The 21,503-nt window shown below is 44.3% G+C and overlaps 1 protein-coding gene across 4 annotated transcripts in view; it reads right to left on the reverse strand.

Annotated features, from left to right (window-relative positions):
* Positions 1 to 21,503, reverse strand: part of uvrag (UV radiation resistance associated gene) — a 314,525-nt gene that overhangs the window by 138,811 nt on the left and 154,211 nt on the right. For all 4 annotated transcript variants that reach the window (XM_055637544.1, XM_055637543.1, XM_055637546.1 and 1 more), the window contains one exon: positions 13,529 to 13,694. In XM_055637544.1, the coding sequence (XP_055493519.1) occupies positions 13,529 to 13,694 (166 nt within the window). The remainder of the gene's footprint in view (positions 1 to 13,528; positions 13,695 to 21,503) is intronic.

The raw sequence follows: 21,503 nt of genomic DNA on the forward strand, positions 1-21,503 counted from the left end.
GTTAAAGTGCACATTGTCAGATTTTAATAAAGGCCATTTTTATACATTTTAGTTTCACCATGTAGAAATTACAGCTGTGTTTATACATAGTCCCCCCATTTCAGGGCACCATAATGTTTGGGACACAGCAATGTCATGTAACTGAAAGTAGTCATGTTTAGTGTTTTGTTGAATGGCGGAGTAGACTTGAATGGCGGAGATGACATGGCCTAATTCTGCTTATAATGTTATGAAATGAAAAGAATGCTAAATGAATACAAGGTCGTAGAACAGAACAGGCTCCTCATTCCACAATGTCAGTGCCAAACGTGATGCCATGTTAAACTAATCTCCTTTGCTTGGACACGATCAAAATCCCTCCATTCCCTGCATATCCATGCTCCTATTGAAAAGCCACTATCGTATCTGCCTTCACACCACCCCGGGCAGCACATTCCAGGTGTCCACATGGTGAAACCAAAATGTATAAAAATGGCCTTTATTAAAATCTGACAATGTGCACTTTATCCACATGTGATTTTTTAAAATTACAAATCTCAAATTATGTGGAGGTTTGTGGAGGTGCACCATGTAAGGAATGTGGAAAGCTTTTGGTGAAAGATATGCCCTCCAATGATGTACATTTCCACTTTGGGGAAAAAGGTTCTGACTGTCTACCCTATCTATGCCTCTCATAATTTTATACTACTACTACTATCCCCGACACTTCAGAGAAAGCAATCCGAGTTTGCCCAAACTCTCCTTGCAGTTAAATACCATCGATTCCAGGCAGCGTTCTGGATTACATCTTTTGTGTTACATTTCAATTCGTTTGCAAGAAATGGCCGGACACCAAATTAAAAACAAACCTACAGAATTGAGCAGAACATATGGCACTTCTAACATGCAAAAGGTATAATTGAGACCAAAGAGTAAAATGGGCAATAAGGTCTGAATGAATGAATGAATGAATAAGTTTATTGGCCAAGTATTCAAATACAAGGAATTTGCCTTGGTGCTTTCAGAAGATGGAACAGATTTATATTGAATCTACTGATCCGGACCAAGGAATAACAGAAAGCTACAGTGGTGGCGTTCTTTCCACATTCCTTCCATGGTGCACCTCCACAAATAACAAGACCATAAATACAAGGAGTTGGCCTTAGACCATCAAGCCTTCCAGCAAGATCACGGCTGATCCTGTGCCTTAGTCCACTTTCCCCATCCGATCTCATTATCCTCTTGATTAAACAGCAAACAACAAAACTTTGCAAGATAACAATTCCCTGTAATTAAACCAAGGAAGACACACGCTTCAAAACAAACATTTGAAGCATTCAAGAAAAACCTCTTCAAAACTTTTGTGTAAGGTTGAAACATTGGCGTGAACCCTGAATCAAATATTTCATGAGCTGGGTGATAAAGTATTATTTTTGGCTAAGGTTAAAGAATTCAAGGCCGGTTCTTCATTGGTTATGTGGTTTAAAAAAAAAAAAAATCATATTTGTAGGTGGCCATTTTCACCCCGTTGGTTTTCAACCCGAGTCCAATGCAAACCATGGGGAACTTCGCACACTGAGCGTAGGTTGGTGTTTTCCATTCAAACCGTAACTTTATAAAGCCAATGCTTATCCAAGGATTTGGTGCAGGCAGGACTCCCACAAGCCTTTTAAAGTCAAAGAGTGAATCATCGATGAGCTGCCTGACAATCTGGACACAATGTCGGAAACTTTGCATTAAATAAATCAAATAATAATAATAATAATATTTATTTATATAGCACTTTTAAACAAAATCACTTTGAACCAAAGTGCTTTACAGAGATTGATTAAACTAATTGAATAAATTAAATGTCAATAAATCCATACAAAATAAAAAAGAAAAAGAAAAAAAGACTACAGAACAGTACACTAAAGAAATCAACAAGAAACGTCCCCCCACAGCAGAATTCACTGTGAGGGAAGGCACTAAAAATATCCAGTTCTCCCCCTCATAGTCCACCCGAGGTCGGGGTCTATATGTGGCCTCCTCAGCCAACCCGATGTTTTCAGGCCCTCTGCCGCGAAGCTGGATCATCGGCGTCGGGTGAACATTCTTCAGCGGCCTGGACTGAAGCGGCCGCTTCCTCCCCGAAGACTGCAATGTCAAATGACCCGCTGAGTTCATCCAGCACTTAAGCACTTTCTTCCAGCATCCACAGTTGTCATTTTACTGCTCCAATGCAAAATCATCTTATGTGCACCTACTAAGAAGTTCTATTCCTCTCACTGATGGGGGCTCAGTCAGATCCCCCCCCCCCCCCCCCCCCCCCCCCCCCCCCCCCCCCCCTCCCTTGTGAATCTTGCTGTTTGACCATGTTCCAACCCAAAATCCTTAGACTTTAGAGATGCAGGCACTTTGGACCACCATATCCACGCCGACCAGCGATCACCCTTTACACACTATGGACAAATTTACAACTTACCAAGCCAATTAACCTATAAACTTGTATGTCTTTGCAGTGTGGGGAAAAAGTGGGGCATCTGGAGAAAATGTACGCATTCACAGGGAGAACGTACAAACTCCATAGTCAGGATCGCGCCCGGGTCTCTGGCGCTGCAAGGACTAGATATTACAGCCATGTGTATTTTTTTTTCCCTTCAAGCTGCCCAACTCTCCAGCACTTTGCATTTTGTTCAAGATTCCAGCATCAGCAATTCCTTGCATCTCCGTCTTGCATCAAATATCCATGGCTGAGGACAGCCATACTCTACTGGAAGGGGGAGTGGAATGTCCTGACCTATGGCAACTGCATTTTTAACTCTGATTGTCAATCGGTATTCGTTGAAAGTATGAGACAGTCTGTCCATCAGCCCCTGAAGTCCTTCTTCAGTTTGAGCAGTGAGCTGTGCAAAATGTGCATATCTTATAGAGGCATTTTACAAAATTACAAAATCATGAGAGGAATAGATTGGGTAAACACAGAATCTCTTGCCCACAGAAGGAGAATTGAGAACCAGAGGACTTAGAATTTTGGTGAAGGGGGAAAGATTTAATGGGAACCCGAGGGGTAACTTTTTATTTTACACAAAAAGTGGTGGGTGTATGGAACGAGCTGCCGGAGGAAGTTGGCACAATGTTTAAGAAACATTTAGACAGGTCCATGATAGGATAGGTTTAGAGGGATATGGGTCAAATGCAGGCAGGTGGTACTAGTGTAGATGGAACATGTTGGTTGGTGTGGGCTAGTTGGGCCGTAAGACCCGTTTCCACTCTGTATGTCTCTATGACTATCTCCTTGGCACCAGCAGATCGGTGGGTGGTTTAACACTGGGGAATGTGAAGTGGGGAGACGGAATACTTGATATCATGGTATCATAATGGAAATATTTGGAAACTAATAATAAACCTTTATTATGACATTTTGCATTTTACTATTACATTTTGAGTTCATGTTCAAATAATACTACAAGAGTTTGTTGATTTCTAGTCAATAAAGCAGGCATTGATTTAATTGCCCAGGAATGGAGCCCTCATTGAAGGGCAGTGCTGGCATGTTGGCTTGGATTACAAACCCAAATTCTGGTTAGCTTGAAACCGCAAAGACCTGTGGCTAAGTTACGTGAACAGCTTTGCCAAGATGACATTCTCTTGCGAGTTGGTGAATAGAGAGCACCTTAAAGCACACATTTTACTGGAAATCCTGATTTTCAGTATCCTGTTAATATGCTTCAGAAATGGGCTTGGACGAACAAGCAGCTCCTGTGTGTTACTCTTCTGTGTCCAGTGTCAGCAGATTCTGACATCTGAGTGAATTCCCCTCATGCGGGCCCATGCGGGAACACAATGGGACTTCTCAAGCTCAATTCGTATTGGAAAATCATTTTACATGCAAACTACCCTGACTTTCCATTTCACCAGATGAGAGGAAACATCTGTGGGAAAAAAACACTTTTTGATAACAATATAAATGTTCTTCTCAAAACTTGCTAGACTTTGGGCGGCTCCAAGTGAACTGAATAGCTGTCTTACACAAATGACTTTGAGCACTTTTTTTATTTATGGAACATTACCTATTGTAACACTAATACAATAAATGAGACATATAGTCTTCATTCATTTTTTAAATGACATCAGAATGAGCTCTGCTGAATGCAATGCACAAAATTGTAAACCTAGTATTTTCAGAAAGACAGCAAATAATAGGTTCAAAATGAGGGTGTAGCAGGGTGGGGATTTCAATGGGACTGCTCACAACCGAAAAGGATTAAAAATGAAACTTGGCTCACATAATCTCTTGTCCTTTCAACTGGTTGATGTAACTGCTGATGCTGTTATAAAATACGGAATATAATTATAGCAGAGGCCTACCAATTCAGTGCCATCAGGACACCAGGCCTTAAAGCGAGAAAATAAATGTATACGAAAGAACTGCAGATGCTGGAAAAATCGAAGGTAGACAAAAATCGACGGTAGAAAGTCAGCGGGTGAGGCAGCATCTATGGAGAGAAGGAATATGTGACGTTTCGGGTCAAGACCCTTCTTCAGACTGATGTCGGGTGGGGAGGGGAAGAAAGGAAGATGCGGAGACAGTGGGCTGTGGGAGAGCTGGGAAGGGGGAGGGGAAGGAGGGAGAAAGCAAGGACCGTCTGAAATTGGAGAAGTCAATGTTCATACCGCTGGGGTGTAAACTGCCCAAGCAAAATATGAGGTGCTGCTCCTCCAATTTGCGCTGGGCCTCACTCTGGCAATGGCGGAGGCCCAGGACAGAAAGGTCGGATTGGGAATGGGCGGGGGAGTTGAAGTGCTGAGCCATCAGGTTGGAAAACAGGTTGGTTAGTGCGAACTGAGCGGAGGTGTCGGGCGAAATGTATCTCTCTTTAAAGACAAGATAGAATCTGCAGTGATTTGAGTGTTGCAAAATGGCTCCGCAACAAGGCGACTCTTTGTATGTTGTTCCAGAAGCGGATCTACTGACAGTCGCTTCACTTTTACATGCGTATCATTGTCCTCGGTTTTCGTGTGATTTGACTCGATAGCTTTCAGAAGCTGTTCACTGTATCTTGGTATCGATGACAATAATCAATCAACAAATAACCACAATTAATAATCATTTTTTGAACAGGTGAGATGTAATTTAGAGATTGAGCATGGAAACAGAACATTCTGCCCACCAAGTCCACGCAGACCAGCAATCACCCATGCGATAGTTCCACCCTACACACGAGGGACAATTTACAGAAGGCCATTAGGCTATAAACCTGCACATCTTTGGAATGTGGGAGGAAACCAGAGCACCTGGAGAAAACCCACACGGTCACAGGGAGAACGTGCAAACTCGAGTCTTTCCCCTCTGTCTCCGCGCTGCACTCAATCTACTTCTACCAAAGAGTCAAAAGCTAACGAATTTCAGAAGAATAACCATAACCATAAAAGCTTTAAAATGATTCATGGATTAAAAGTTTACCAAAATCAGTGAACAGACCGCCAAAGACAAAATAAACTATCCTGCCCATTAGCAGCCCAATATTTAAAACGTTTCTCATATGGTGCTTTCACAACCAATGAAGCAGGCCAACATTCACATCCATTTATTTACCTTAAGCAACACATAAAGAGCTGGATGAACTCAGCACGCCAGCGAGCATCTGTGGAGGATTGTACAGATGACGATTCACAATGTGTAGGAAGGAACTGCAGTTGCTGGTTTAAATCAAAAATAGACACAAAATGCTGGAGTAACTCAGCGGGACAGGCAGCATCTCTGGAGAGAAGGAATGGATGACACTTCGGGTCATAGAAACATAGAAAATAGGTGCAGGAGGAGGCCATTCGGCCCTTCGAGCCAGCACCGCCATTCATTGTGATCATGGCTGATCGTCCCCTATCAATAACCCGTGCCTGCCTTCGCCCCATATCCCTCGATTCCACTAGCCCCTAGAGCTCTATCTAACTCAAGGGTCGAGACACTTCTTTATCGAACTGAATTGTATATCCGGCAATTCAGAATGTTGTCTGCCAATTCCCTTCACAGATGCTGCCTGACCCGCTGAGTTCCTCCAGCACTTTTGTTCAAGAGTCCTACATTTGCAGTCTCCTGTGTCTCCATTATGTACATGCTCGCTCTTGGGAAAATCTAATGCTTATGTTACTTCTGCTGCAAAATACATAGAAGGATCTTGGAATGATGGAAAACAAAGCAAAAATATATAAAGCCTCTGATCTCCAATAACCATCACGACCATCTATGCGAGGTACAAACACTACAGCTGTCTCGGCAAGCACAGAGAAGGTGGGTATTTCAGGTCATTCCCATGGTAGTGAAATCCTCTCCAATTTCAAAAACATTTCCGAATTTCCTGCTTTTGAAAAAATATTGCATTTACCGTGTCTACATTTAATAATTTATGCAATTCAATGAAGTTTCCCAACCTCCACTACTTCAAAACGATAGATATTTATACTGGCAAGTCTTTGTGACTCATTCAATGTATTTGCATCTTTTTAGTGATATTGTGATCAAAACCCCACACTGTTCCCTGTGTGTCTTTTAACTAGCACCCTTTACATTCTTCATATGACCTCTGTAGATTTGCTCATTACAGTTCTGGCTAAATAACACAACCTAATCGCTTCTTTCAATTGCTCTACTACAGTGTCTAGACACGGAAAGCATCATGTCTACTATTACTTCCCTGCCCATTTCAAAGTCCGCTTGCATTACACAACAAACGGAATGGAACTTAAGACCAAAGTTATTGATTTATGGCTTTCAAAGGAGAAGTGGTTTAGTCCTCCACTGCCAACACTGAATCTGACAGCGAGCCATAATTCAAGGGTTGTTTATGACACATGCTTTATTGACCAATGTACAATATTTTACATTTCTTAGGGTTAAATTCCATTCGAGTCTTTAGACTTCACACAGCATGGAAACAGGTCCTTTGGCCCACCAAGTCCACGCCTGCCAGCGATCACCCCGTGGACTAACACTATCCTACACACTAGGGCAATTTACAATTTTACCGCAGTCAATTAACCTGCAAACAAGTACGCCTTTGGTGTATGGGAGGAAACCGGAGCACCTGGAGAAAACCCACGTGGTCACAGGGAGAACATACAAACTCCGTACAGACAGCGCCGAAACTGGCATGTCGAACCCGGGTCTCTGGTGGGTAGTTCTACTGCTGCGTCACTGTGCTGCCCTGTGCCACTATCGGCCCGAATACTATTTCTAATCCCATCCCGATTTGGTCCATCACTTTCACCATTTTAACAGCAGTGAGTTTAAAGAAATCATCATGGATGAAGAAAATGTACATGATGTGACAATGCTTAGGAGCAAATTAAATAAACTGTTACCCATGAGTCGCAGGCGGAGCTGGCCTTAAATTAAATAGATTTCAAAGTGGTCGGAAACACAATGAGTGCATTAATGGCATTCCATTTCCCCCAAATCTAGAAACTTTTTTATGCCTTGCAGCATCAGATACCAGGATCGATCCTGAAGATGAAGGGATTCAAAGTAACGTTAGCAAATTACACAAAGCTGGGTGGCAGTGTGAACTGCGAGGAGGATGTTATGAGAATGCAGGGTGACTTGGACAGGTTGGGGGTGGGCAGATGCATGGCAGATGAAGTTTAATGCGGATAAACGTGAGGTTATCCACTTTGGTATCAAAAACAGGAAGGCAGATTACTGTCTAAATGGCGTCAAGTTGTGAAAAGGGGAAGTACAACGGGATCTGGGGATCCTTGTTCATCAGTCTATGAAAGTAAGCATGCAGGTACAGCAGGCAGTGAAGAAAGCGAATGGCATGTTGGCCTTTATAACAAGAGGAGTCGAGATAAGGAGCCAAGAGGTCCTTCTGCAGTTGTACAGGGCCCTAGTGAGACCACACCTGGAGTATTGTATCCAGTTTTGATCCCCTAATTTGAGGAAGGACATTTTTGCTATTGAGGGAGTGCAGCGTAGGTTTACAAGGTTAATTCCCGGGATGGCGGGACTGTCATATGCTGAGAGGATGGAGCGGCTGGGCTTGTAACCATATAACAATTACAGCCATCTCGGCCCTTCTAGTCCGTGCTGAACACTTATTCTCCTCTAGTCCCATCTACCTGCACTCAGACCATAACCCTCCATTCCTTTCCCGTCCATGTACCTATCCAATTTATTTTTAAATGATATAAATCGAACCTGCCTCCACCACTTCCACTGGAAGCTCATTCCACACAGCTACCACTCTCTGAGTAAAGAAGTTCCCCCTCATTTTACCCCTAAACTTCTGTCCCTTAATTCTCAAGTCATGTCCTCTTGTTTGAATCTTCCCTACTCTGTGGGAAAATCTTATCCACGTCAACTCTGTCTATCCCTCTCATCATTTTAAAGACCTCTATCAAGTCCCTCCTTAACCTTCTGCGCTCCAAAGAATAAAGACCTAACTTGTTCAACCTTTCTCTGTAACTTAGTTGCTGAAACCCAGGCAACATTCTAGTAAATCTCCTCTTTACTCTCTCTATTTTGTTGACATCTTTCCTATAATTTGGCGACCAAAATTGTACACCATACTCCAGAATTGGCTTCACCAATGCCTTGTACAATTTTAACATTACGTCCTAACTTCTATACTCAATGCTCAAATTTATAAAGGCCAGCACACCAAAAGCTTTCTTTACCACCTTATCTACACGAGATTCCACCTTCAGGGAACAATGCACAGTTATCCCTAGATCCCTCTGTTCAACTGCATTCTTCAATTTGCTACCATTTACCATGTGCGTCCTATTTTGATTTGTCCTGCCAAGATGTAGCACCTCACACTTATCAGCATTAAACTCCATCTGCCATCTTTCAGCCCACTCTTCCAAATGGCCTAAATCTCTCTGTAGACTTTGAAAATCTACTTCATTATCCACAACGCCACCTATCTTATAATCATCTACATACTTACTACTACAATTTACCACACCATCATCCAGATCATTGATGTATATGACAAACAACAGTGGACCCAAAACAGATCCCTGAGGCACCCCACTAGTCACCGGCCTCCAACCTAACAAACAGCCATCCACCATTACCCTCTGGCATCTGCCATTCAGCCACTGTTGAATCCATCTTGCTACTCCACCATTAATACCCAACAATTGAACTATCTTAACCAACCATCCATGTGGAACCTTGTCAAAGGCCTTACTGAAATCCATATAGACAACATCCACCACTTTACCCTCATCAATTTCCCTAGTAACCTCTTCAAAAAAATTCAAGAAGATTAGTCAAACATGACCTTCCAGGCACAAATCCATGTTGACTGTTCCTAATCAGACCCTGTATATCCAGATGCTTATATATATTATCTCTAAGTATCCTTTCCATTAATTTGCCCACCACTGACGTCAAACTAACAGGTCTATAATTGCTAGGTTTACTCTTAGACAACTTTTTAAACAACGGAACAACATGTGCAGTACTCCAAATCTCCGGCACCATTCCCATTTCTAATGACATTTGAAATATTTCTGTCAAAGCCCCTGCTATTTCTACACTAACTTCCCTCAATGTCCTAGGGAATATCCTGTCAGGACGTGGGGACTTATATCCACTTTTATATTTTTCAAAAGTGTCAGTACTTTCTTCTTTGAATCTCATAGTTTTGCACATCCGGTGGCGCTGTTGCTAGCTGCCCCCGCCTTCAGTCCGGTATCTTTTTGTTTTTTTGTTATGTTTGAAGTGTGTTTTTTGTGTTTTTTTAATGTCTTTATATGGGGGAAGAAGGTACGGTAAGGGAGATACCGTCCTTCAGTCGCTTCCTGGAGAGGATGCGACTATTATTCGAGTCGCGTCCTCTTTCCCCCCCCTCCCCCGCGGCCTACCTACTGGATTGGCGTGGCCTTTCCTGCCGGGATCGGCCAGAGCTCCAGCAGCAGCGGCGGCGCATCGTTGGATACATCGCAGGGCAGGCGATGCCTTACCGGGGATTGGCTTTTGGGCGGCGCTGATCAACATCGCAGAGTCCTTCGACTCTGCCCGGCTCGGCCTGTGGAATCGGGAGCCACGGACTCCAGTGGGAGGTGGCTGATCTGGAGGCCCGGGCCGCTGAGGATGTTCTCCGTCGGGGTTCCATCGTTCCCGGCGAGAGGGCCTGAGCATCGGGCCGCCCGTGGCGGCGACTGCGGATGCTCGGGAGGCCCCAACCATGGGTGAACATCTGGGAAGATTGGTGCGGAGGCTGGCTGAACTATGGTACCTTTGTCAACTTTGGTGCCGCTGTGGGGTTATGTTTTGTCATGGACTTCTGTGTTTGTGCTTTTAAAAAAAATGTTTTATTTATTATTTATTTTTATGTTACTTGACTGTAAGGAAATCCATTTTGTTGACTCTTAAGAGATAATGACAATAAATTGAATACAATACAAATAGTTTCCATAGCTACTCTACTTGTTTCCCTTACCTCACATAATTCAATATCCTTCTCCTTGGTGAATACCGAAGAAAAGAAATTGGTTCAAAATCTCCCCCATCTCTTTTGGCTCTGCAGATAGCTGTCCACTCTGACTCTCTAATGGACCAATTTTATCCCTCGTTATCCTTTTGCTATTAATATAGCTGTCGAAACCCTTTGGATTTACTTTCACCTTACTTGCGAATTGTACACTCTGGAGATTAGAAGGATGAGAGGGAATCTTATTGAAACATGTAAGATTGTTAAGGGTTTGGACACGCTAGAGGCAGGAAACATGTTCCCGATGTTGGGGGAGTCCAGAACCAGGGGCTACAGTTTAAGAATAAGGGGCAAGCCATTTACAATAGACAATAGGTGCAGGAGTAGGTCATTCTGCCCTTCAAGCCAGCATCGCCATTCAATGTGATCATGGCTGATCATCCCCAATCAGTACCCCGTTCCTGCCTTCTCCCCATATCCTCTGACTCCGCTATTTTTATGAGCCCTATCTAGCTTTCTCTTGAAAGCATCCAAAGAACTCACCTCCACCGCCCTCTGAGGCAGAGAATTCCACAGACTTACCACTCTCTTTGTGAAAAAGCGTTTTAGAACGGAAACGAGGAAACACTTTTTATCAAAGAGAGCTGTGAGTGTGCGGCAATCTCTGCCTCAGAGGGCGGTGGAGGCCGGTTCTCTGGATACTTTCATAGAAACATAGAAAATAGGTGCAGGAGTAGGCCATTCGACCCTTCGAGCCTGCACCGCCATTCAATATGATCATGGCTGATCATTGCAAGAGAGCTATACATGGCTCTTAAAGATAGCGGTGTCAGGGGATATAGGGAGAAGGCAGGAACGAGATACTGATTGGGGATGATCAGCCATGATCACATTGAATATCGGTGCTGGCTCGAAGGGCCGAATGGCCTACTCCTGCACCTAATGTCTATTGTCTGACTACGGGTGTTGCCTGCACAGATTTAGTATGTTTGCCCTGTGACCGCATGGGTTTTCTCCGGGTGCTCTGGCTTCCTCCCATATTTTAAAGATGTGCAAGTTCGTAGGTGAATTGGTTTCTGTAACATGTTCCTCGTATGTAGGATTGACTAGTTTATGGGAGATAGTTGGGCGGCACGATCTCGGTGCACCAAAGGGCCTATTTCAACGCTCTCTAAACTAAACTCAGGTCTGCTACAAGGGTACAGTCATTTACATAAAAGAGATAAAAGGAGAAACAAAACCATAGTGGAATAAATAATACGTTTGTATATTTTGACAGTTGCATGTGTTATATTTAGACAATAGGCAAATAGGTGCATTTGGCCCTTCGAGCCAGCATCGCCTTTCAATGTGATCATGGCTGATCATCCACAATCAGTACCCCATTCCTGCCTTCTCCCCATATCCCCCGACTCCAATATCTTTAAGAGCCCTATCTAACTCTCTTGTAAAAGTATCCAGAGAACCGGCCACCACCGCTCTCTGAGGCAGAGAATTCCACAGACTCACAACTCTCTGTGAGAAAAAGTGTTTCCTCATCGCCGTTCTAAACGGCTTACTCCTTATTCTTAAACTGTGGCCCCTGGTTCTGGACTCTCCCAACATCGGGAACATGTTTCCTGCCTAGCGTGTCCAAACCCTTAATAATCTTATATGTTTCAATAAGATACCCTCTCATCCTTCTAATCTCCAGAGTATACAAGCCAGGAGCATTCAAGACAGGACAAGAGAATTATTTTGTTTCCTTAATAAATGTAGCGGGATCAATTATGTCCATTTGAGGAGAGATGGGATATGAAACAAAGGCTTAATTTAAAAAATGGAGCCTCCAACAGTTCAGCATCTCCTCAATACTGCACCAGCATCAGCTTGGATATCATACTTGGAATATAGTGAACTTGGTTGGGCTTGATTCCACTATATTCCAACTAAACCCATAGAAACTAGGGGAAAGTTTGTAAGTGAACCTCACCTTCCATTCCCAAGTTTTGCCACGTAGGAATGAAGATTGACACCGATAACTCACTACATAAGTGAAAAAACCCGTGATGAATGAAACAAGTTACAACATCCCAAAGCAGAGATCCAAATTGGAAAAATACAATTACCAGTCTAATTCTGACCCTTTGCTTAAAATGTGCTGAAGTAACTCAGCAGGTCGGGCAGCATCTCTGGAGGACATGGATGGGTGATGTTTGGGGTCAGGACCCAAAAGGAAGGTTCTAACTCAAACGTTGATGATCCATGTCCTCCAGAGATGCCGCCTGACCTGCTGGTGACTCCAGCCCTTTATCGTCTACACAAGATTCCAGCATCTGCAGATCTTTGTTTCTCTGAACTGTTGCAATTTGACGGGCTTAAATCACCAGATAGTGGACAAATGTTTGCCAATAATTTAATTTCCCCAAGTCTATGATTTTCACATTACTTCTGCCTGCCTTGCAGCAATTTACCACCAGCAGATTTACTTTTATATTGGAAAAAGTCATTCATTCGTTGGTAGGCTAAAACGGATCCAGCTAAGAGCATGAATTATGTTGATGAAACTTGTCTGTATTTTAACAAAAAAAAAACAGTTGATAAAGGGCAGGTGTCTTCTGGGGCAGATTCTTGTGCTTATTAATAAAGGACATAGTGCAGCTTTATGCATGAATTCATGCTCTTTCTAGCACAGTGATCCATCAGAAAGGCTAGACAGCATGGTATCGCACTAGAAGTTATTAGTGCTTTACAATTTATTCCAGCTGTCAGCATATTCCCAGGTGCACTTTGATTTACACACACTCCCTTGATTTTAATATTGTTGAGCTCAACTATACATTGTTTGAAAGAGTTGGCATTGGATGACTTTTCAGAAATCAGTTTCAGTCAAAATGGACTCTTTCTCGGCTATAAATCAATAGTTCAATACATTATCTACGTTTGCATCTTGGGTTAAGATTTTTCTTTAATTTGTACATAATTTACATGCATCTTTTCCCTTATTACTAACAACCAACTTGCTATTGTGGAGCACAACATTTCCACCACAGCAATCTTGTGGAAATTGTCTGCATGCAACAAATCCCACCTTATCTTTGAAATCTTCCTACTTGATTCCCACTGCCAGTTATGAGTGTACTTACTCTCTCTCCTTTTCAGAAAGCTTGTCCGTGATGTTGTCCTTGATGGTGGACCTGGAACCCTTCTGGATGATGGGATACCTGAGTGGCACTTGCAGGAAATAGGAAACCATGAGCACCAGATGTGCCGTGTAGCCCAGGGCGACAGCGATGCTCCCTTCATCCTTGGCTTAAAGAGGAAGAAAACAATCAATAGTCAAACTGTGCTCAAATAATAACCGTACAGATTTACCCAATGTTTAAACAAAAATTCTAACAGGTTTTCTATCCACATTTCAAAAGTCTGTTTTTTGTTTGTAGAGTCGTACAGCACAGAAACAGGCCCTTCAGCCCAACCTGTCCATGCCAATAAAGATGCCCCATCTATGCTAGTCTCATTTGCCAGCATTTCCCTTACAACCCTTCATGTATCTGGTCAAATGTCTTTCAATTGTATATTACTTTGCTCAACCACCTTCTCTGATTCCCAACATATACCCATCACCCTCTGTGAAAAAGTTGCCCCACAATTCCCATTAAATCTTGCCCCTCTCACCTTAAACCAATGTCCTCTGGTTCTTGATTCCCCTACAGTGGGTAAAAGACCGTGTGTGCATTCACCCTATCTATTCCTATCATCATTTTATACACCTTTATAAGATCACCCCTCAGCCTCCTGTGCTCCAAGGAATAAAGTCCTCGACTGCCCAGCCTCTCCCGAAAGCTCAGGCCCTCAAGTCCTGGCTACATCCTTTAACATCCGGATCTTCTCTGCACTCATCCCAAAGTAGCGACATCCTTCTTATGGCTAGATGACCAAAACTGACCACAATGCAGGCATTGGCAATGCGTTGCAGCCATCTACCGTACCATCTGTCCAATTTAAAATTAGCAGAGATGCAACCAAATAGGGGAGTCAAGAGTCATATTGTCATGTGTCCCAGATAGGATGCAAAATAGTATCACAGGCAGCAACAGTGTAACCTATCAACGTCCTTACAAGATTTCCACATAACAGCGGCTCAGGTGCTATTAGAAATTACACCATACTTCAAAATGTTTCAATGTTCTGAAAAGTATTCTATTGAAAGCACTATGGCCAAATCTTGTATTATCCAGCATCATGTTCCATTGGTATGTAATCGTGACATGTACCAAGATAGTGAAAAATAGTTATCCAGGCAGATCAGACCACACGAGTACAAGATGGAGTGCGATAAACAGTGCAGACTACGTTGCCACAGGTGCAAAGAAATTGCAGATTAATAAAAGCTCCACAGCATGAGGACCGTTAGGGAGTCTGGTAAGGGAAAGAGCGGTTCTTGAATCTGGCGGCATGTCGATTCAAGTTTTTGTTTCTTCCATGAAGAGCAACAAAATGAACAAACCATTTTTTGGTATTGCTAGACAAGGAAGAGCTACGTTCAGGATTCAGAAGATCATTTGCTCAAAATAGCTGCTTTTTCCCCCCAGTTTACTTCGTGGAACAGGTAAAGCAGCTCAATTTAATATGTCTATCAAAGAAAGGCAATTAGAGTCATACAGCATTGAAACAGCCACACGGCTCAATTTGCCCATACCAACCAACATGTCCCACACTAGTCCCACTTGCTGGCGTTTGGCTCATATCCCTTTAAACCGATCCTATCTATCAATTGATTAAGAAGGAACTGCAGATGCTGAAAAAAAATCAAAGGTTGATTAAAATGCTGGAAAAACTCAGCGGGTGAAGCAGCATCTGTGAAACATAGAAAATAGGTGCAGGAGTAGGCCATACGGCCCTTTGAACCTGCACCGCCATTCAATATGATCATGGCTGATCATCCAACTCAGTATCCTGTACCTGCCTTCTCTCCATACCCCTCGATCCCTTTAGCCACAAGGGCCACGTCTAACTCCCTCTTAAATATAGCCAATGAACTGGCCTCAACTACCTTCTGTGGCAGAGAGTTCCAGAGATTCACCACATTCACATGAAGCGAGCGAGAGTCTGAAGATGGGTCTCGACCCAAAACGTCACCAATTCCTTCGCTCCATAGATGCTGCCTCACCTGCTGAGTTTCTCCAGCATTTTTATCTACCTTCTCCCTATCAATTGAAGCATTTCCTCAAGGTTTTAGCTGTTTACAGATTATGCACGAGCATTGAAGAGTAACTTGAACTTGAATCCATAAACTAACCCAAGGCGAGTGCTGTCCACCAAGACAACATTAATTTTTAAATAGCCATCGATCAAGGAATTTAACCGAGAAATGCACACAATTCTTTGCAGTAAAAGGTTTTATATTACAACCACGAATTTATGGTACATGAAGGCAACAACATACTTTGTTTTATTTAAAAAGCAATTTCCTCCCGATAATATCCATAATAAAGCCTGTATCATAACATCCTCTACAAAAAAAATGAGATTAATTTATGAACGTTTGCACTCAACTCTGACTAAGAACGTTGTTGTACAGTTCAGGGCAATATCATCTGGTTTTAAGGAATTATGTTCCTTATGGATTGAAATAAAAGTTTAGTTCATTCATTTGGTTTAATATTGTCATGTGTATGAGGCAGTGAAAAGCTTTTTGTAGCAGGCTATCCAGTTGGCGAAGACTACATGATTACAATCAAGTTGTCCACAGTGTACAGAGAAAGGATGGATTGGGGGGGGTTCAACATTTGGTGTCTGATAAAGTCCAATTAAATAAAGTTCAAAGGTCTCCAAAGGGGTAGATGGGAGGCCAGGACCGCACTCTGGTGAGAGGACAGTCCAGTTGCCTGGTAACAGCTGGTAAGAAACTGCCCTGAATCTGGAGATATGCGTCTTCAAACTTCTGTACCTCTTCATAAGGTCATAAGTGAGAGGAGCATAATTAGGCCATTAAAGTCTACTCCGCCATTCAATCATGGCTAATCTATATTTCCCCCTCATTCTCCTGCTTTCTCCCAATAACCCCCGACACTCTAATTAATCAAGAATCTGTCAATCTCCGTCTTAAAAAAACCCAAAGATGGCCTCTGTGGCAATAGATTCACCACACTGACTAAAGAAATTCCTCCTCATCTCCTTTTGAAAGGTTCGTCCTTTATTCTGAAGCTATGGCCTCTGGCCTTTGTGGAAACATCACTCTCCACATCCACTCTATCCAGGCTTTTCACTATTCGGAAAGTTTCTTCCCCCTCATCCTTTTAAACTGCAGCGTTTACAGGACCAGTGCCGTCAAACACTCATCATATGTTAACTCAATCATTCCTGTGATCATTCTCGTAAATCTGCACTGACCACTTCAATGCCAGCACATCCGTTCTCAAACATGGGGCCCCAAAACTGGTCACAATACTCCAAATATGGTCTGACCAATGCCTTTTAAAGCCTGATGGAGAGGGTAGCAGAGGGAATGATCGGGGTGAGACTGGTTCTTGATTATGCTGGTGGCCTTGCTGACGTAGCGTGAAGTATAGATGGAGTCAATGGTTCGTGTGATGGTCTGGACGATATCCACAACCATCTGCAATTTCTTGCAGTCTTGGATGGAGCCGTCTCAAACCATGCCGTCATGGATCCGAAGAAAACGCACATCTGTAGAAGTTGGTGGTGGTTGTTGGGGACATGCTAAACTTCCGAAGCCTTCTACGGTAGTAAAGACTTTAGAGATACAGCGCAGAAACAGGCCCTTCGGCCCATCGTATCCACATCAACCAGTGATCATCCCATTGTCAGGGCTAGGGGGTCTGAGCGATAGGCAGAGGTTGAGTAAGCTGGGTCTCTATTCCTTGGAGCGTAGGAGGATGAGGGATGATCTTAAGATCATGAGAGGAATAGATCAGGTAGATGCACAAAATCTGTTGCCCAATGTAGGTGGATCGAGGACCAGAGGACATAAGTTTAAGGTGAAGGGGAAAAGATTCAATAGGAATCTGAAGGGTAATTTTTTCACACAAAGGGTGGTGGATGTACGGAACAAGCTGCCAGAGGAGGTAGTTGAGGAAGGGAATATCCCAACATTTAAGAAACAGTTAGACAGGTACATGGATAGGACAGGTTTGGAGGGATATGGACCAAATGTTGGCAGGTGGGACTAGTGTAGCTGGGACGATGTGGGAAAGTTGGGTCGAAGGGCCTGATCCACACTGTATCACTCTATAACTCCACACGGCAATTCTTTTTACCAAAGCAGATTAACTACAAACATGTACTTCTTTGGAGTGTGAGAGGAAACCAAAGCAAACCAAAGCAAATCTACCGAATCACAGGGAGAACGTGCAAACTCCCCACAGACATCACCCGTACTCAAGATCAAAATGGGAGTTTAGTCAGTTTAGTTTATTGTCATGTGTACCGAGGTACAGCAAAAATATTTTGTTGCATGCTAACCAGTCAGCAGAAAGACTATACCTGATTACACGGGACCAATATTTAGTGCAAGATAAAGTCCAGTAAAGTCAGATTAAAGACAGTCCAAGTAGGGGCACAGGGAGTGTTATATAACAGAGACTGAGAGTTGCAGGTATGTAACTTACTGAAAGGGGTGACACAGTTGTAGAGGGTGTTGAAGGCAGTGTTGTGCATGCTTGCTTTCATCAGTCAGGGCATTGAGTACAGGAGTTGGGATGTCATGAAATTGATGTGCAAGATATTTGTACCTGGGGCGGAAATCTCTGTCAAAACATGGTGGGGGCACAATTTCATGGTGGTCACGCGCGCGAGGCTTCAACCGCGGCAACAGCAGCTTCGTCCGCCCCGAATCGTGGGGCTTGAATTGGCCCGTTCGCGGGGCCTTTCATCGCCCAGCGCTGCTTATAGCCGGCTGCATGATCTTCCATCGCCCAACATCGGGAGCCTCAATCGCCGCGATGCAGCAATTTGACCGCGGGGCAGTGGAAGATCCCGCAGCCGATTTTAAGCCGTGCTGGGTGATGAAAGGCCCCGCGAAGGGGCCGATTCAAGCTCCGCTCTATGATCTTTGCTCCACCAGGACGTCTCCCTCCTCCAATCACCGCGCTCTATCCTCAGTCCCACCCCCCCTACATCCACCTCTCACCGACACCTCCCTCCTCCAATCATCCCACTGAATCATCATGTCCTAACCCCCCACCCCCTCAACTGCCTGCTGACCGACATCTCTCTTGTCTAATCAGCGCCCTCGATCATCAGTCCCACCCCCACCGTCTCCCTGAAAGCTGAGATTTTTAACAGATTTGTTTTTCACCGAATTTCAAAATCAGATTACAAAACATGGGGGGATTGTCCCCCACCTCTCAAAACATAAAGGGACATGCCCACCTCAGGATTTATGCCCATGTTTGTACCGCCATATTTGGAGTACAGTTCTGATCACCCCACTGTAAGAAGGGTGTCATGAAGCTAGAAAGGGTGCAAAAAACATAGGAGGATGTTACCGGGTCTGGAGGATTTGAGATATAACGAGATAAGGCTAAATGCTGTTAAATATCTTAAAAATAGATTATGGATTCCTGGACTAGGTTTTTATATTTCTTCTCAAGCAGGTCTTCTCCAGTAGATTGATAAGAGAGAGAAACCCAGACTAGTCCCATTGAGGGGTATTGATACAATGTCCGATGCCTTTGAAATGTGCAATGACCGATGCCTTTGAAATAACTTGTCTTGAAAGTACCAAGTGATAGGATGCCTTTGATATGCGACAGCTGATTGACAAGAGAAACTCAGATGCATCCTGTGGTAATGTGTATTGACTGTACCTCTGACCATGACTAACATCTTTGGAATGTGCTCTAGGTGACAAAGAAATACCATGTAATTCTTTGTTCATGGAAGTGGTGGTGCGAGGAGAGTCAAGTGTCTATGTTGCTTGAAGGTACACAAAAATGCTGGAGAAACTCAGCGGGTGCAGCAGCATCTATGGAGCGAAGGAAATAGGTGACGTTTTGGGCCGAATCCCTTCTTCAGACTGGGTTGACATGTTGCTTACTTGGCTGGTGTATCCTCGCTACTTCCATCGGCCGATAATTAGTAAAGCTTTGAGTTGGTCTACTAACCATTTTGTGAGTTGTCTGTTTATTAAGGAGTGAACTATTTCAGAGAAACTGGAGAGAGTGGGTCATCATTACTTGGAGCACAAGTGGTGACCTTATAGAAGTTTATCAAATAATGACTGTGAAGTCTTTTCCCAGGGTAGGAGATTCTCAAACCCGAGGGCATAAGTTTAAGGTGGGAGGGAAAATGTTTACAAAGGGATCCAAGTAACAACTGCTTCACACACACAGCGTGATATATTTTGCCCCTTTCCCATTTAGGAAACCTGAACGGAAACCTCTGGTGACCTTGCCCGCGACCCAAGGTTTCCATGAGGTCGCCGGAGGTTTTGGTCACTCGCCTGGAAAGCCTCGAACTGGATCGACCGAAGCGTGAGCTGCATCTACCGACCAAAGATCCTACAGGATCTTTGCTACCAACCGCACACACACCGAAGGTGGGGGCCATGTAGAGCGGAGGAGCGCTGTCTGCGTGATGAAGATGAACGGCTGCCACAGAGCACGGTGTCCTTTAGAGAGCGGGGGGGGGGGGGGGGGGGGAGAGGGGGGGAGAGGAGAGGAGAGGGGGGGGGAGGAGGGAGGGGGAGGGGGGGGGAGGGGAGAGGAGAGGAGGGGAGTAGAGAGGAGAGGAGAGGGGAGGGGGGGGGGGGGAGAGGGAAGAGGAGAGGAGAGGAGGATAGTGAAGGAGAGGAGAGGAGAGGAGGGGGGAGAGGAGAGGAGGGGGGGGAGAGGAGAGGGAGGGGATGGGAGAGAGAGGAGGGGGAGGAGGAGAGGAGAGGGGGGAGAGGAGGAGGGGGGGGGGAGAGGAGGAGGGGGAGGAGAGGAGAGGAGGGGGGAGGAGGAGGGGGAGAGGAGAGGGGGGGGGAGAGGAGAGGAGAGGAGAGGAGAGGAGAGGAGTGGGGAGGGGGGGAGAGGAGAGGAGGGGGGAGAGGAGGGGGAGGAGTGAGGGAAGTGAGAGGAATGAGAGAAGTGAGAAGTGGAGAGAAGGCAGGGAGAAGGAGCGGAGACAGTTTTAAGCAAAGATCATAGAGCGGAGCTCTATAATCTTTGGTTTTAAGAAGCTTAATAAAGTTTAGCGCGCATTTTACCTTCCGGTGGGTCCACTAGGTCGTGAAACTCCAATGAGCCAACCAAAATGGCCGATCAGCAAAGGAGATGGCCTTCGACTGCCTGTAAGTAAATAGCGACCCCACTCCAAACGGCAACCTATTTTTAGTCAAGACCAGTTTTGATTATGTTGAACTAATCGAAGAAACCCAGAAGAAGCCTCGACCACGCGGGAACCACTTTCGACCATTAGGGGAGAGTGACCAAAACCTCCGGCGACCTCATGGAAACCTTGGGTCGCGGGCAAGGTCACCAGAGGTTTCCGTTCAGGTTTCCTAAGTGGGACAGGGGCATTTGGAATGAGCTTCCCTGTGTTGTCCAACAGAGAGACCATGAGGTACAGGTATGTGCAGGAAGGAACTGCAATTGCTGGTTTATACCGAAGTTAGACACATATACTGGAGTAACTCAGCGGTCAGGCAGCATCTCTGGCAACAAATGAATAGGTGACATTGTACAATGACATTTAAAGTTGGGCAAGTATGTGATAGAAAAAGTAGGAGGGATGCGGATCAGAGGCAGGCACGTGAGACTAGCTTGGTTAGGCAACTCGGACTGCATAGACAAATTGGGGCGAAGAGCCTGTTTCCATGCTGTGTAGCTCTGACTCCACAAAGGTGCTGGATAGCAATGTAGGTACCAGGCATCATCTGGTTTTAAACCAGTCAATGATGGGTCTTTATCTAAATGATCCATAACCAACTATATTGTAAACAGCACGCGACAAGTAAAATTACAACTGGCTCCGTGTGTCTTCATGAGTGACAGCATAAATACTGAATATCTCTAGTTCATTCTGCCCTGGAACCATTTTCCTTAACTTTTATTTAAAAGGCATTTGATGGCTATACATCATGTATAAATTGCCCAAAGGACAGTGCTTTCA

The sequence above is a fragment of the Leucoraja erinacea genome, chromosome 6 (assembly GCF_028641065.1).
Source record: "Leucoraja erinacea ecotype New England chromosome 6, Leri_hhj_1, whole genome shotgun sequence".
Classification (NCBI taxonomy): Eukaryota; Metazoa; Chordata; class Chondrichthyes; order Rajiformes; family Rajidae; genus Leucoraja; species Leucoraja erinaceus.